Here is an 11,337-nt window from a genome sequence, read left to right as displayed (position 1 = left end):
CATAGCTCTTAAGAAAAAAAAAAAAAAAAAAGGGAGGAAAAAAAAAGTTAAATAATTGTTGTAAGTTTGCTATTATATGTTGACTTAGCACTGGAAAATAAATTGTCTCCGATAAACAGTCGTTTGTGTTCTCAGCCCACCCACATTAATTAAAATTTCATTGCTACAAAACTCCAAGCTCTCTCCACGTGTCTCGCTGGTACCAGCCAATGGTCTCCGGGTTATTCCTTCATTTGTTTATAGAATTAGTCTGTTGATAAGTCTGCCCACCCAAGTCGAATCAAGCTGTGTTTATTTGGAAAAATTTCCGGGCACCCAATATATAAACGCACTGATCTGATGTTTGAAATATCACGTCCACCCTTTGACGCTGTAAGCACACACAGCAGAGCAGGATGTACACTGCTGGAGCTCGGGGAGGAGCAGGCGAGGAGCCCCGCAGGAAAACTGGGGCAACAAACAACAACAACAGAAAAAAAAATTAAATAAAACAAAACCAAATTGCAAAAAAAAAAAAAAAAAAGAAAGAAATTAAGAAAACGGGATGGGGGAAGGGAGAAGGCAGCGCTGCAATGGGGAGGAAGGAAAAGGGGCTCTCTGGAGGCCCGAGGAAGGAGGGGTCAGGTGTGCGGGGCTCCCCTTCGGACCCGGCCCGGGCCCGAGTGAAGGGGAGCCCCGGACCTGCACTGGGGGTGACGCCCGGGGGGCTGCAGCGAGCTTCATAACGAGGGAATTTGGCAGGACCGGGGAGGAGGGCCAGTATTTGTGAACGCGGGCCTGTTGCTTTATATTATGTACTTTCCTGTTTATAACAAGGAGGGGGATTATAACAACTTTACAAGTGCACACAGCTGGCCGGTGCTTACATTAGGAATTTGTGATGCTCTTTTTCTGTGTAAACGTCCAGGTTTGGGGCTGTGATTTCTGTTGGCGGGTTTTTATTTTTTTCAATTTGCTGATGTAACAGCTCTAATCAGAGGCCCCGAGGGATCCCGATGCAATTGGAGGTGTCGGCTGCTTCTCCAGCCCCCGCTGCTCGGACCTGCGTTAGAACCCAGGGGAGACCCGGCGCCGTGTAGCATCATTCCTTCGAGGGAGTGAACAGGAGGATGCCTTCTTCCTTCAGAGAGAAACAGCCCATAAGTGCAGGCCCACCACAGTGGTGGGACTTTAACCTGGCGGGGAAAGAGGTAAAAGCTCCGAGGTTCCCTCCTGCAAGCCCCCCTTCACTCGTGGGGTTTTTCGCCCACTTCTGCACCCGTCCTGCCGTTCTCCCAGCAAACCACCGGGAGAAGGGTTTTAAACCCCGGGGTAAAAGCCATCGCGGTGGCTGTGGACCCGCAGAGGAGCCCCAGAGGTTGCCAGAGTCGTGCAAGCCTGGGAAATACAGCAGGGGTGCAAAGGGAGGGGGCTTCTAGGGGACAGGGAGTCTCCCCGCTCAGTGTCTGGCCCCACACAGGAGGGAAACCCGCCCCTTTGGCACGCCCTTGCCGGTAATACAGCATCCCTCCCCCTCGGTGCACACACCCGCCACCCCCCGGAAACGGCAGGACTCATCCATGCCATAACCGCAATAAACCCCTAAATAAATAAGAAAAGGAGACAGAAGAAGGGTTGAGGGGCGGGGTCCCCCTATTTCGAAGCTGAGGACCAGCATTCCCTGGAAGCATCCTCGCTGGGGGGGGATAGGGCAAAGCCCAGTTGCTCTAACGCATCCTCAGGGCAGCCTGCTGAGGTCGAGGGTCTCTCCCCCTCCGCACACACCACACCCCCCCCCCCCCTTCGCGGAGTCCCCCCCTCCCCGGGACACTCCAAGCACGGATTATTAAAATAATCAATACTCGCGTGTACGGCGGGAGACAGGCACAAGGGCACCGGCTCACTCCCTGAGCTCCCTCCCCCAGCAGAATTCCTGCTTCCTCCTTCTTTTCCCCTCTTTGCGGTAGAAACTCCTTGGAGGCGGGGATGCGGCTTTTCTCTCAGCTCCTTCTTCCCAGCCTATCTGCTGCCTGCTGTGCCTCTCCAGTCGGTGGCATCGCTGCGTTACCCACCCGGGAACAGCCCTCCGAGTGGCTTCGATGGCGGCGGGGGGAACCGGGGGAGCAACCGGAGCGGCGGGGAGGTAGGGGGGTAATGGTGTTTACCGCTGCTCTTCCTCTAAACGGATGAAGGAAAAGCCGCGGAGCCAGCGATGGAGTTGCTCCTGGACGTGTTTCCCCTCCTCTCCAGCTGACAAGACTCTTTTAAAGTACCAGCAAGGAGAACTCCGGCTCGGGGCCTCTGAGGGAAGCGGGTGCAAATCAGTGCTCCTCACTCCTTACTGTGTCCCTGCACTGGGGAATCAGAGCGCAAATCAGTGCTCCCCACTCGTTGCTGTATTCCAGCACCCAGGGGGCAGCTTGGGTGTGAAGCAGTGCTCCCCACTCCTTCGGCATCCCGGCCCCTCGGGGAGAGCAGAGCACAAATCAATGATCCCCACTTCTTGCTGTATCCCGATAGTTAGGGTAAGCAGAGCGAAAATTAGCGCTCCCCACTCCTGCTGTATCCCAGCACCTGGGCGGGGGGGGAGCTGAGGTGTAAATCAGTGCTCCCTACTCCTACCGCATCCCGGCCCCTCGAGAGGAGCAAGGCGCAAATCAGTGCTCCTCACACCTTGCTGAGTCCCGGCCCGGGGGTAGCGGGAGTGTAAATCAGCGCTCCCCACTCCTTGCTTTATCCTGGCCTTGGGGTAGCGGGGCTGTAAATCAGCGCTCCCTAATCTTGCTACATACCGGCCCAGGCTCCCTCAGACACGACGGGCAGGAGCTGCCCACCCCTCTCTGTGGAGGGCACTGTACAGCCCTCCGATAGCGGCCCGGGCTCGGACGTGTATTTCTTCCTCTCCCGGCCCTTCAGTGGGAGGAATTGGTGTGGATTTTCTGCAAAGCCCCCTCCAAAGTGACACAAGGGCTAGCCGCCTTCAGCAAAACCCTCTTGGCCGGCGCCTTCCCACAAGCGCGTTGAGATCTCGGGGAGATGGGATGGCCCCGGGGGGAACCAGAGAGCTCCGTTCTGGGATGTTTAGAGGCCTGGGGGGTGGGAGGAGGCCTAAAGGGGTTGATTTTTCCCTATTCGGGTCCTGCAGCCCAGGGGAAAGCGGTCCCTTGGCCAGTCTGCGGGGACACCTTCCCGGTGGGAATGAGCTGGAAAAGCGCCAGCCCTTCTTCCCGAAACCCAGAGCTGCCTGGGCTTTTCGGACAGGTTTGCAAATCTGTAGGTTAACGGCAGCGCCGCAAGAAATAATATTAACAATAATAAAAGAGATTCAATAAAACCTCATCCACCATCCTCATCTGCTGCCCCGAGCCATGCTGGCCCCCGACTCGGTGCAACCAGACATGCACCAGTTTCGGCCAGCCGCCACGCTGGGGACAGAGCTTAGCCCTCCTTTATTCCTGGGGGGAATAATGCTGGTCCTTCCACTGCGAGGGTCTGCGAGGCCTGATCCTGATATGCAGGACCATGGGCCTTCCTTTTTTCTTTCTCCCCCTTTGCTCCGGCCGGGCTGAAATCACCTGTCCCGACAGACTCCTGTCGCGTTATCCACCTCCGTATCTCAGCTGTTAAATGCAGCTCCGAAAACGATTTTGCTTGGCCTGCGAGTCCAGCCCACCCAAAGCCCCCCCACCCGGAGAGATGAGGGCCACCGGGGCTCGGCGGAAGGAGACTGAGGGGTCTGAACCCCCGGGACAGGTCGCAGCGATGGGACAGCCCTCTCAGTTCCTGTCTTTGGAAGGGGGCTGCATACCCACCCTGCTCTGACTGGGGGGAGGCCTGATCATACCAGCTCCCGGCCCCGGGACCTTAGGATCTAATAGCTGGCTTTCCTTTTTCTGCCAAGCTCCTGAAAACCTCGAATCCTGAAATCCCGATATCCTTATATCCTGATATACTGATATCTCCGAAGCCGGAGTGCAATATAGCAGGGAGGGAGGGACAGCGCCCTGGGGCAGTACAGACCCCACGTAGCAGCGTCCATGGGGACAGCGATGGGAAAAGCCCCACTGGCAAGGCGTTATGGGAGCAAAGGGGACCCCCAAGCCCGGCTCCAGCTGCGGACCCCCAGGAACTGTCCAACAGCAAGGGGAGCAGGTTGCAGCGCCTCAGAAGAGCCCCGGCCCCCAGGACTGCACCACCCTCTCCCCAGTATCTAAAGGATCCCGTGGGCCCAGCATCCTTACCCAGCGTGGGAAGATATGGGAGCAGTGGTGACCCCGGGATTTCTCAAAGCGTGTGGGATAAACATACAGCAAGCACCTGATCTGAGTCATTCCCAGGGGGAAAAGGGGCTGGACTGGGGGAAGAATTCTTCCTGGTTTGTTTTTGGTTTGGGGTTTTTTTTTTTTGTTAGTTTGAGTTTTGTTTCTATATTTATTTTTACACTTTTACACTATTTGTTGTCTTTTTACCCCTTTACTCTATTTATTTCTTTACCCTTTTGCTGTGTTTTGCTTTTACCCTTTACTCCATGTATTTTCTGTCTTTAAAATATAACTTCTATTCTGTTGCATTTTAAAAAAAAAAAGGAAAAGAAAAAAATAAAATAAAACCCACTCTCTGAGAGCCAGGAAAAATGGCACGAGTTTTACAAGAATGTTCCTTAAAATACAGATCAAGTGAGGCTTGGACATTTTTTCTCATTTAAATCGAGAGTTCCAGTGCTTTTTGCCAGCTTTCTAGCTCATGAGAAGTTTACCCGATCAAAACCAATTTATATCATCGATTAGAGCAGCCTGCCACTGGTGTGACTGCTCCTAAACGCTGCCAGGGCTGCGAGGGGCGGCGGGAGGGGGGACACACACGGCAGGGAAGTGTCCCCGGTAAATGTTGGATAGGTGAGCCTCTGCCGCTGGGAAAAGAGCCGGGATCCAGCAAGCCGGACTTGGGAAGTCCCAAAGAACCCTCCTCAAGCCTGCCCTAGGCTTTACCCTCATCCCAGAGCCGGGTTAAAGCTGCTTCAACAGATAAAGGATGGTCTGGGGGAAAGGCAGAACATGTGTCAGGACCCGGCATAGCGAACAGGAGCTTAAGCAGATAAAGAGAAGGTTAAAATCAGCCAAACCTTTAGACGGGAAAGTATTTAAAAACCTTAAAACGATTCTGAAGTGAACGTTTCGCCTTGGTTTTCGACTCTGCAATGTGTCCGCGTTGAACAATTGCTCTCGTCACCCTCACCCATTTGTAGCCTTTCAGGATTCGCTTTTGATTATTGTATTATGCTTGGAAAGGATGGGATTTGTTCCCTTTTTTTTTTGCCATAGGAAAGAGCCGGAGGCTCGCCAAGCACCGCGCAAGGCCCGCGCCTGCAGGGACAGGCAAAGGAAGCAGAAATCCTCTTCCCTGCGATCCCTTTCCTTCCCCTCCTCCCCTCTCTTCTCCCCAAACTTCTTCCCTAAGTTTCAAGCTGACCAACGGTTTGGGATGGAGAGGAGACGGGGACCAGACCAGCCCCCCCCCACCCCGCGGTGCCTTATTCGTTTTCCCCCCTGCCCTTCCCGTCCCCGTCCCCGTCCCCGTCCCCCCCCCCGCAGTGGTCTAAATTCCACCTCTAAGCTTTTTCCTCCAAGAAATAACCATCATCAACCTCAAGGCTCCGGGAAAACGACTTAGGGTTAAAAACAACCAGTGCCACGTTTTCTGCATGAAGGTGGAGGGAAGATTAGAAAAAAATTGGGGGGAAAAAAAAAAAAAACACTTATATAGACAGACAAGCGCCAGACTTGGAGAAGAAAAAAAAAAAACAGCATGGATTTATTTTAAGGTAAGTACAACAATTAGGACCACATAAGACAAACGAACTTTGAAGCAGGTTAAAGCAAATAGTCCTTAGGAATGGTCAAGGTGAAATCTATTATACAAAACATCACACATCGTAAATAATAGTAGAAAAGTATCAGATACTTTGTCTTTTTTCTTTTCTTTCAAAAAAAAAAAAAAAGAGAATCCACCAGCAAAAAAAAAAATAAATTATTTCCTCATCTTGTGAAAAGAACAGCTCTAAACCCAAAGAAACTATGGCATAATTGTACACAGACGAAAAAAGAAATCACTTGTCATTAATTTGGAAGTTAGGAATTGTTGGGCGAGACAAAAGCAATCCAGTGAACTCAACTTTAAATATTATATTAATGGCTCTGAAAATCAGCCTGATTAGAAATCCACACACTTTTTACAGCACAACAGAGAACTTAAAAAATACCCAGGACATATATTTATATATATATATTTATATACTTCCTTTTTTTTTTTTTTTTCTCCTTTTAAAAAGTATAAATGGTCGTTGTGATATTGGTCCATAACTTATTTTTTTCTGAGATCCCCTATAGTTTAGCATATAAATCTTGCCACTTCTAGATAGACATATATATATAGAATTATTCTTTTTTTATTCTTTTTTTACTTTTTTATTTTTTTTTAGGAGATATCCCCTTTTCAAGCAGGATTTACTTGTCTGCAGTATAAGAAGGCCCGAAATTGGGCTTGTGACCTACAGACTGTGATCCCCATGTCATATTTTATTTTTATTCTTTGATTTTTTTTTTCCTGCCTCTGAAGTTTTCGGTGTATTTTTATTTCTCCTTTTTTTTATTATTATTATTAATAGTAATCATTTTTTTTTCACTTTTCTTTCTGGCGGGTGGCCCTAGGCGAGGGGGTGTCGGCTACTCAGTACTTAGTGCAGTCGTAGGAGTAGGGGGCGGCGTGGCGGTAGAGGGAGGGCGCGGATCTGTATGGGATCTGACAGGCGGAGTTGCTGCTCACCTGGTGGTCGCTGAGTGAGGCGCTCTCCATCCCCAGCCGGTGCGAAGTGAACATTTCCCGTACGTTGGGAAACGTCTGCTGCTGGGAGCCGAACGTGTGCCCAGGCAGGTGGCTCAGCTCAGCCCCATGGTTGAGGTACCAGGAGGCAGGGGGCTGACCCCCTCCCGCTGTCCCCCCACCGCCGCCGCCGCCACCGTGGGGATGCCCGGTCCCCAGAGCCCCTTCTTGCCCCGCCGGCAGGCCGAGGGTGCCGAGGGGAGATGGGGCACCCGGAGGGTGCTCTGCCAGGCCATCCTCCAGCGCTGCGGGGGGCACGCACATGTGGCCCGGCCTCTCCCCGCTGTAGAGGCTCATAGCGCGCACGCTGCAGTGGTAGCTCCCACTAGTGTCCGCGGCCTGGCTGCACGCCGCGCCGTACCCCGACGGCTGCCCCGGTGGGTAGCCCAGCGGCAGAGCGGTGCCCGCCCGGCCTGGGGCGGCACTCACCGGGCCGAGGTCCCCCGCCGGGGAAGTCCTCAGGGTCATGATGCTCTCCACAGTGAAGCCCGGCAGCCCGGTGCTGCCAGGGTGATGCTCGGGCAGCGCGGCACCCGGGGAAGCAGCGGCGGGGGGGGAGCCGGCGCTGCGGGGACTGTCCCGCAGCCCCCCGCCGCTGGCCGGGCTCAGCGTCTCCACTTTGGTGATCACCGGCAGCTCGGGAGACGCCGTCTCGCTCTTGATCACCACCTTCTTCTCGGAAGCCGGCGCCGAGGCGGAGGAGGAGGAGGAGGAAGAGGAGGAAGAGGAAGCTTCCTTCGGGAGGTCGGCGCCGGCCAGCCCGGGGGGCTTAGACTGCTCCTTCAGCAGCCGTTCCCGGGCCTCCTCTTTCTCCTTGGAGACATCCTTCTTCTTGAAGCGTCTCCTGCGGCGCAGGAAGCTGCCGTTTTCGAACATGTTGTAGGAATCAGGGTCCAGGGTCCAGTAGCTGCCCTTACCCGGCTTCTTGTCGTCGCGGGGTACCTTGACGAAGCACTCGTTGAGGGACAGGTTGTGGCGGATGCTGTTCTGCCAGCCCTGCTTGTTCTCTCGGTAGAAAGGGAAGCGGTCCATGATGAACTGGTAAATCCCATTGAGCGTGATCTTCTTGTCGGGGGCGTTCTGGATGGCCATGGTGATGAGAGCGATGTAGCTGTAGGGCGGCTTCACCAAGTCTTTGGGGGCGGTGGGCTGGTGGGGGTGATAGGGGCCGTAGGAGCGCCCCATGCCCGCCGCGTACTGCTCGGCGGGGCCCGGGTACACGCTCATGGGGTTCCCCATCCCGCCGTACGTCCCCGCCGTCCGGTAGTAGTTCTGTTCGCTTAAATACGGCACCACTCCCAAAGCGTTGGGGTCCGAAACGGAGTAGCGAGCCTGCATCATGGAGAGGGGCTTCCCGCGGCCAGGGAGGAAAAGAGGAAGAGGAGGAGGGTGGAAGGGCCTCACCCCCGTCCGGGACCGCTCTGCGGAGAAGGGAGAGGGCGAAAGCGGGGCAGAGCGAGTCTCAGAGGCGAGCTGAGTCCCAGTGTGTCCTCTAGCAGCGGCACCTCGGCAGCATCCTTCGGGTCGCCGGGGCCGGGTGGGTTCTGCCGGCCTCTTCCCACTTTCGTTATGGCTGTGATTCCTGCCTACACACCTGTGACCCGCTGCAGGCGCTGCTGCGGAGCGGGAGGGCTGTTCTCGCAGGAAAACGGGATTGTTAAATATATATATATAATTAAAAAAAAAAAAAAGGGAGGGGGGGAGAAAAAAAGCAAGAAAAAATCAGTCTTGCGGAAAAGCAGCCCTTGTCACAGCAACCGCCCGGGGTCTTGCGCAGCCCGCGTGCCCCGCCGGCTCCGTGCGCGGGTGCGCGGGTGCGCAGGATGCGCGGGGGGCGCGGAGCTCCTCGGCCGCGCTGCGGAGCTTCAAAACTCTCCCCGCGCTGCCGACGCGCTTTTACTCCCCGCTGGCCCCGCCCCCCGCCGCCACCGCCAGCCAATGGGAGAGAGCGCCCCCGCCGCCTCAACCAATGGGAAGCGGTGGCGGCGGCCGGGGATGCGGTGGCGTTGGCGAGCATCACGGCGCAGGCTACAAGCCACACACACACACACACACACACACACACACACACACACACACACACACACACGCCGCCTCACCCCGTTCTAAACGCCCGTACTCACACATCAGAAGCGGGATCACCCTCCCTCCGTTCCGCAATTTCAGCGTTTTGGCCCCAAAATGAGACAAACGGCTCTGCCCTGGGGTCCCGCTGGCCCGCGGCGCCTTCCTATGAGATCCCCACAAAAGCCGAGATTTTTGGTGTCAGGTTGATGTCGCGGGAGTCGCGACACTGCGCTCATCTCGCCGACAGAACGGTGCTCTCCGGGGTGGGCAAGTCCAGGTTTTAATCGATGGAAGTGAAAAAGGCCGGAGGGACACCTGGTCCTGTCCCCACGTTCTTCGCCCGATGGCGAGTGCCGCTTCGCCCCCGTGGCACCGTCGGAACTGGGGATGAGGGGTTCCTCTGCCTCTTTGGGGACATTTTATTATTAATAATAATAATTAAAAATAAAACAGTGAGTGCATTTAAGCGGCGGGTTTTTTCTTTCGTTCTGGCTACTTAAGCGAATTTTCCCGTGGCTGTGAAACCCGCCCCTACGCCTATTCCTTAACGATTTCATTAGGGGCAATTAGAGAGGGACAATTAGGGACGCTCGGTGACCAACTGTAAACTCAGATAGTGGGAAAACTGCTACGAGCTGCACTGTCCCAGCCGGGAGAAGCGCGGATCTTCCCGACGAAGAAATAACTGTGGGAAACAGTGAATTCCCCACTCGGGAAAAATGAATAAAATTAAAATAATAATAATACAATACAAATAGTCACCGCAAAATCGATTCGAGCCAGAGGCAACCAAGATAAGGTTAAAATTAATCAGCTGTCATGCCGGCAGGGCTCCTTCCCGCAGCCTCTCCGAGCCCGGCCGCCTCCGCTCGGGTTTCCAAGCGGTGATCTTTGGGTTTCCTACACTGTAATTCTGCCTTTCCCTCCTTGCAATTTGTGTGGCTTCGGAAGGCTTTAAACAAAGGGTGGTTTTATTATTTTATATTCTTTTCTTTACCCCCAAAGTCAGATCGGGATTGTCGCTGGCTGCCGGTAGGAAGGGTCCGGCCGTGGGAACCCGGCGGTGCTGCTAATTACCGGAGATTTTCTTAATAAGAAAGGAAACGATTTTACGCGATAGCGGGGAACAACAAAAAAAAATTACAAAATTAAAGGGAGCTCCTCTGCAAGGAGGTACTGTTAAAACCGATCTGTGATGGAAAAACGAATAGGAAAGTTTCGCCGGACGCTTCGAAACCGCGATTTAATTTTGATGGAAATAAATGGAAACGTTCTGGGACGGTTTCACCAACAGAGCAAACGTCCGGGTGATTTATTTTCTTTTTTTTTTAATGAAAACAAATAGTGAATTCTGCGAGATCTGCTGATGCTTTTCATGTAGGAGCAACGAGAAAGCATGTATATATTATTATTATTTCTCGAATAATTTGAAAACGACTTCCCATTTTTACCTTCTGTTTTCAAAGAAAACGTATTTCTGGTAAAAGCTAGGTGGTTATCTGAGCGCGCATATACGGATTTTTTAAACAATATAACTTTTTAAATGCAGTATTTCTTTTTCAGTGCAAAAGCTTGACCCGAGACAGCCTCTCGCCGTCCCAGTGCTGCCCCTTCCCGCAGTCCGGTGCGCTCGGGAGAAGTACCCTGGACGGAATCTCATTTATGCTTAGCTGGAAGCTTTAACCGAGATGAGTTTCTACAGAAAATCCAGCGGCAGCGGCCGGTCTCTGCTCGCCGAGGCCAGGATCCTCACCGGGCCGAGCTCCGCGGCGGGGAGAGCCAGCAGTGTGGGTAGCAGGAACGAAAAGAACACCCTGTTTGTGAAAATAGCCAGCACCCGAAAAGGGACCGCGGAAACCGGGGTCCCTCCAGCACCGTGGGTTCCTCCGCCCGCCCTCCGCGGGGAGCCGCGCTCGCCCGCTTTACCGGAACGGTGGAGCCCGGGCAGGCAGCGATGTCCCACCGCAGCCTTTATCAGCCTCTGGTGAGCATCGAGGGCAGGAGCATGGACCCTTCCCCTCCCCGGGCTCTCCACGCGGCGGTTCCCCGGGCCCCGCGGCAGTGCCGGCGGCCGGTGCGGCGGAGAGCGCTGCGCTCACCTGCCCGCCCCGGGGCTCGTCGCGGTGGGTGCTGCCCTCCAGGGGACACTGGGAGGGTTGCACTGCCCCACCGGCGCGGTACTGGCACCGGTTGCCCGCTCCGGGCCACGGTGTGTGGAAGGAGGAGAGGAGACACGGGAGACAAGAGAGGAGAGATGGAGAGAACGGAAGCGAGAGGAGAAAGAGACAGTGGGATGGGAGAGGCGCAAAGAAAGGCAGAGTGATAGAGAGTGCAGGCGAGAAACAGCGCAAAAAGTGTGTGAGAAAGGAATGGAGAATGGGAGCAAGAGAAGGAAAGAGTGAAAGAGGCAGA

At 54.3% G+C, this 11,337-nt stretch overlaps 1 protein-coding gene across 1 annotated transcript; it reads right to left on the bottom strand.

Annotated features, from left to right (window-relative positions):
• Nucleotides 1-5,764: 5,764 nt before the first annotated feature.
• FOXC2 (forkhead box C2) lies at nt 5,765-8,483 on the bottom strand. The gene has a single exon (XM_057401885.1). It carries the CDS (start codon nt 8,197-8,199, stop codon nt 6,706-6,708), a length of 1,494 nt encoding a protein of 497 aa, XP_057257868.1. The 5' UTR covers nt 8,200-8,483; the 3' UTR covers nt 5,765-6,705.
• Between the last annotated feature and the right edge of the window lie 2,854 nt (nt 8,484-11,337).

This window comes from Pezoporus wallicus, unplaced genomic scaffold (genome assembly GCF_028554395.1).
Source record: "Pezoporus wallicus isolate ANWC-B61680 ecotype Strahan unplaced genomic scaffold, APGP_CSIRO_Pwel_v1 contig_7835, whole genome shotgun sequence".
Taxonomy (NCBI): domain Eukaryota; kingdom Metazoa; phylum Chordata; class Aves; order Psittaciformes; family Psittacidae; genus Pezoporus; species Pezoporus wallicus.
Note: the sequence above shows the minus strand (reverse complement) of the source record. Positions and strands in the feature narration are given on the sequence as shown.

Coding starts and splice junctions, on each gene's coding strand:
- FOXC2 (XM_057401885.1), bottom strand. CDS start 8,199: ATGATGCAGGCTCGCTACTCCGTTTCGGACCCCAACGCTTTGGGAGTG.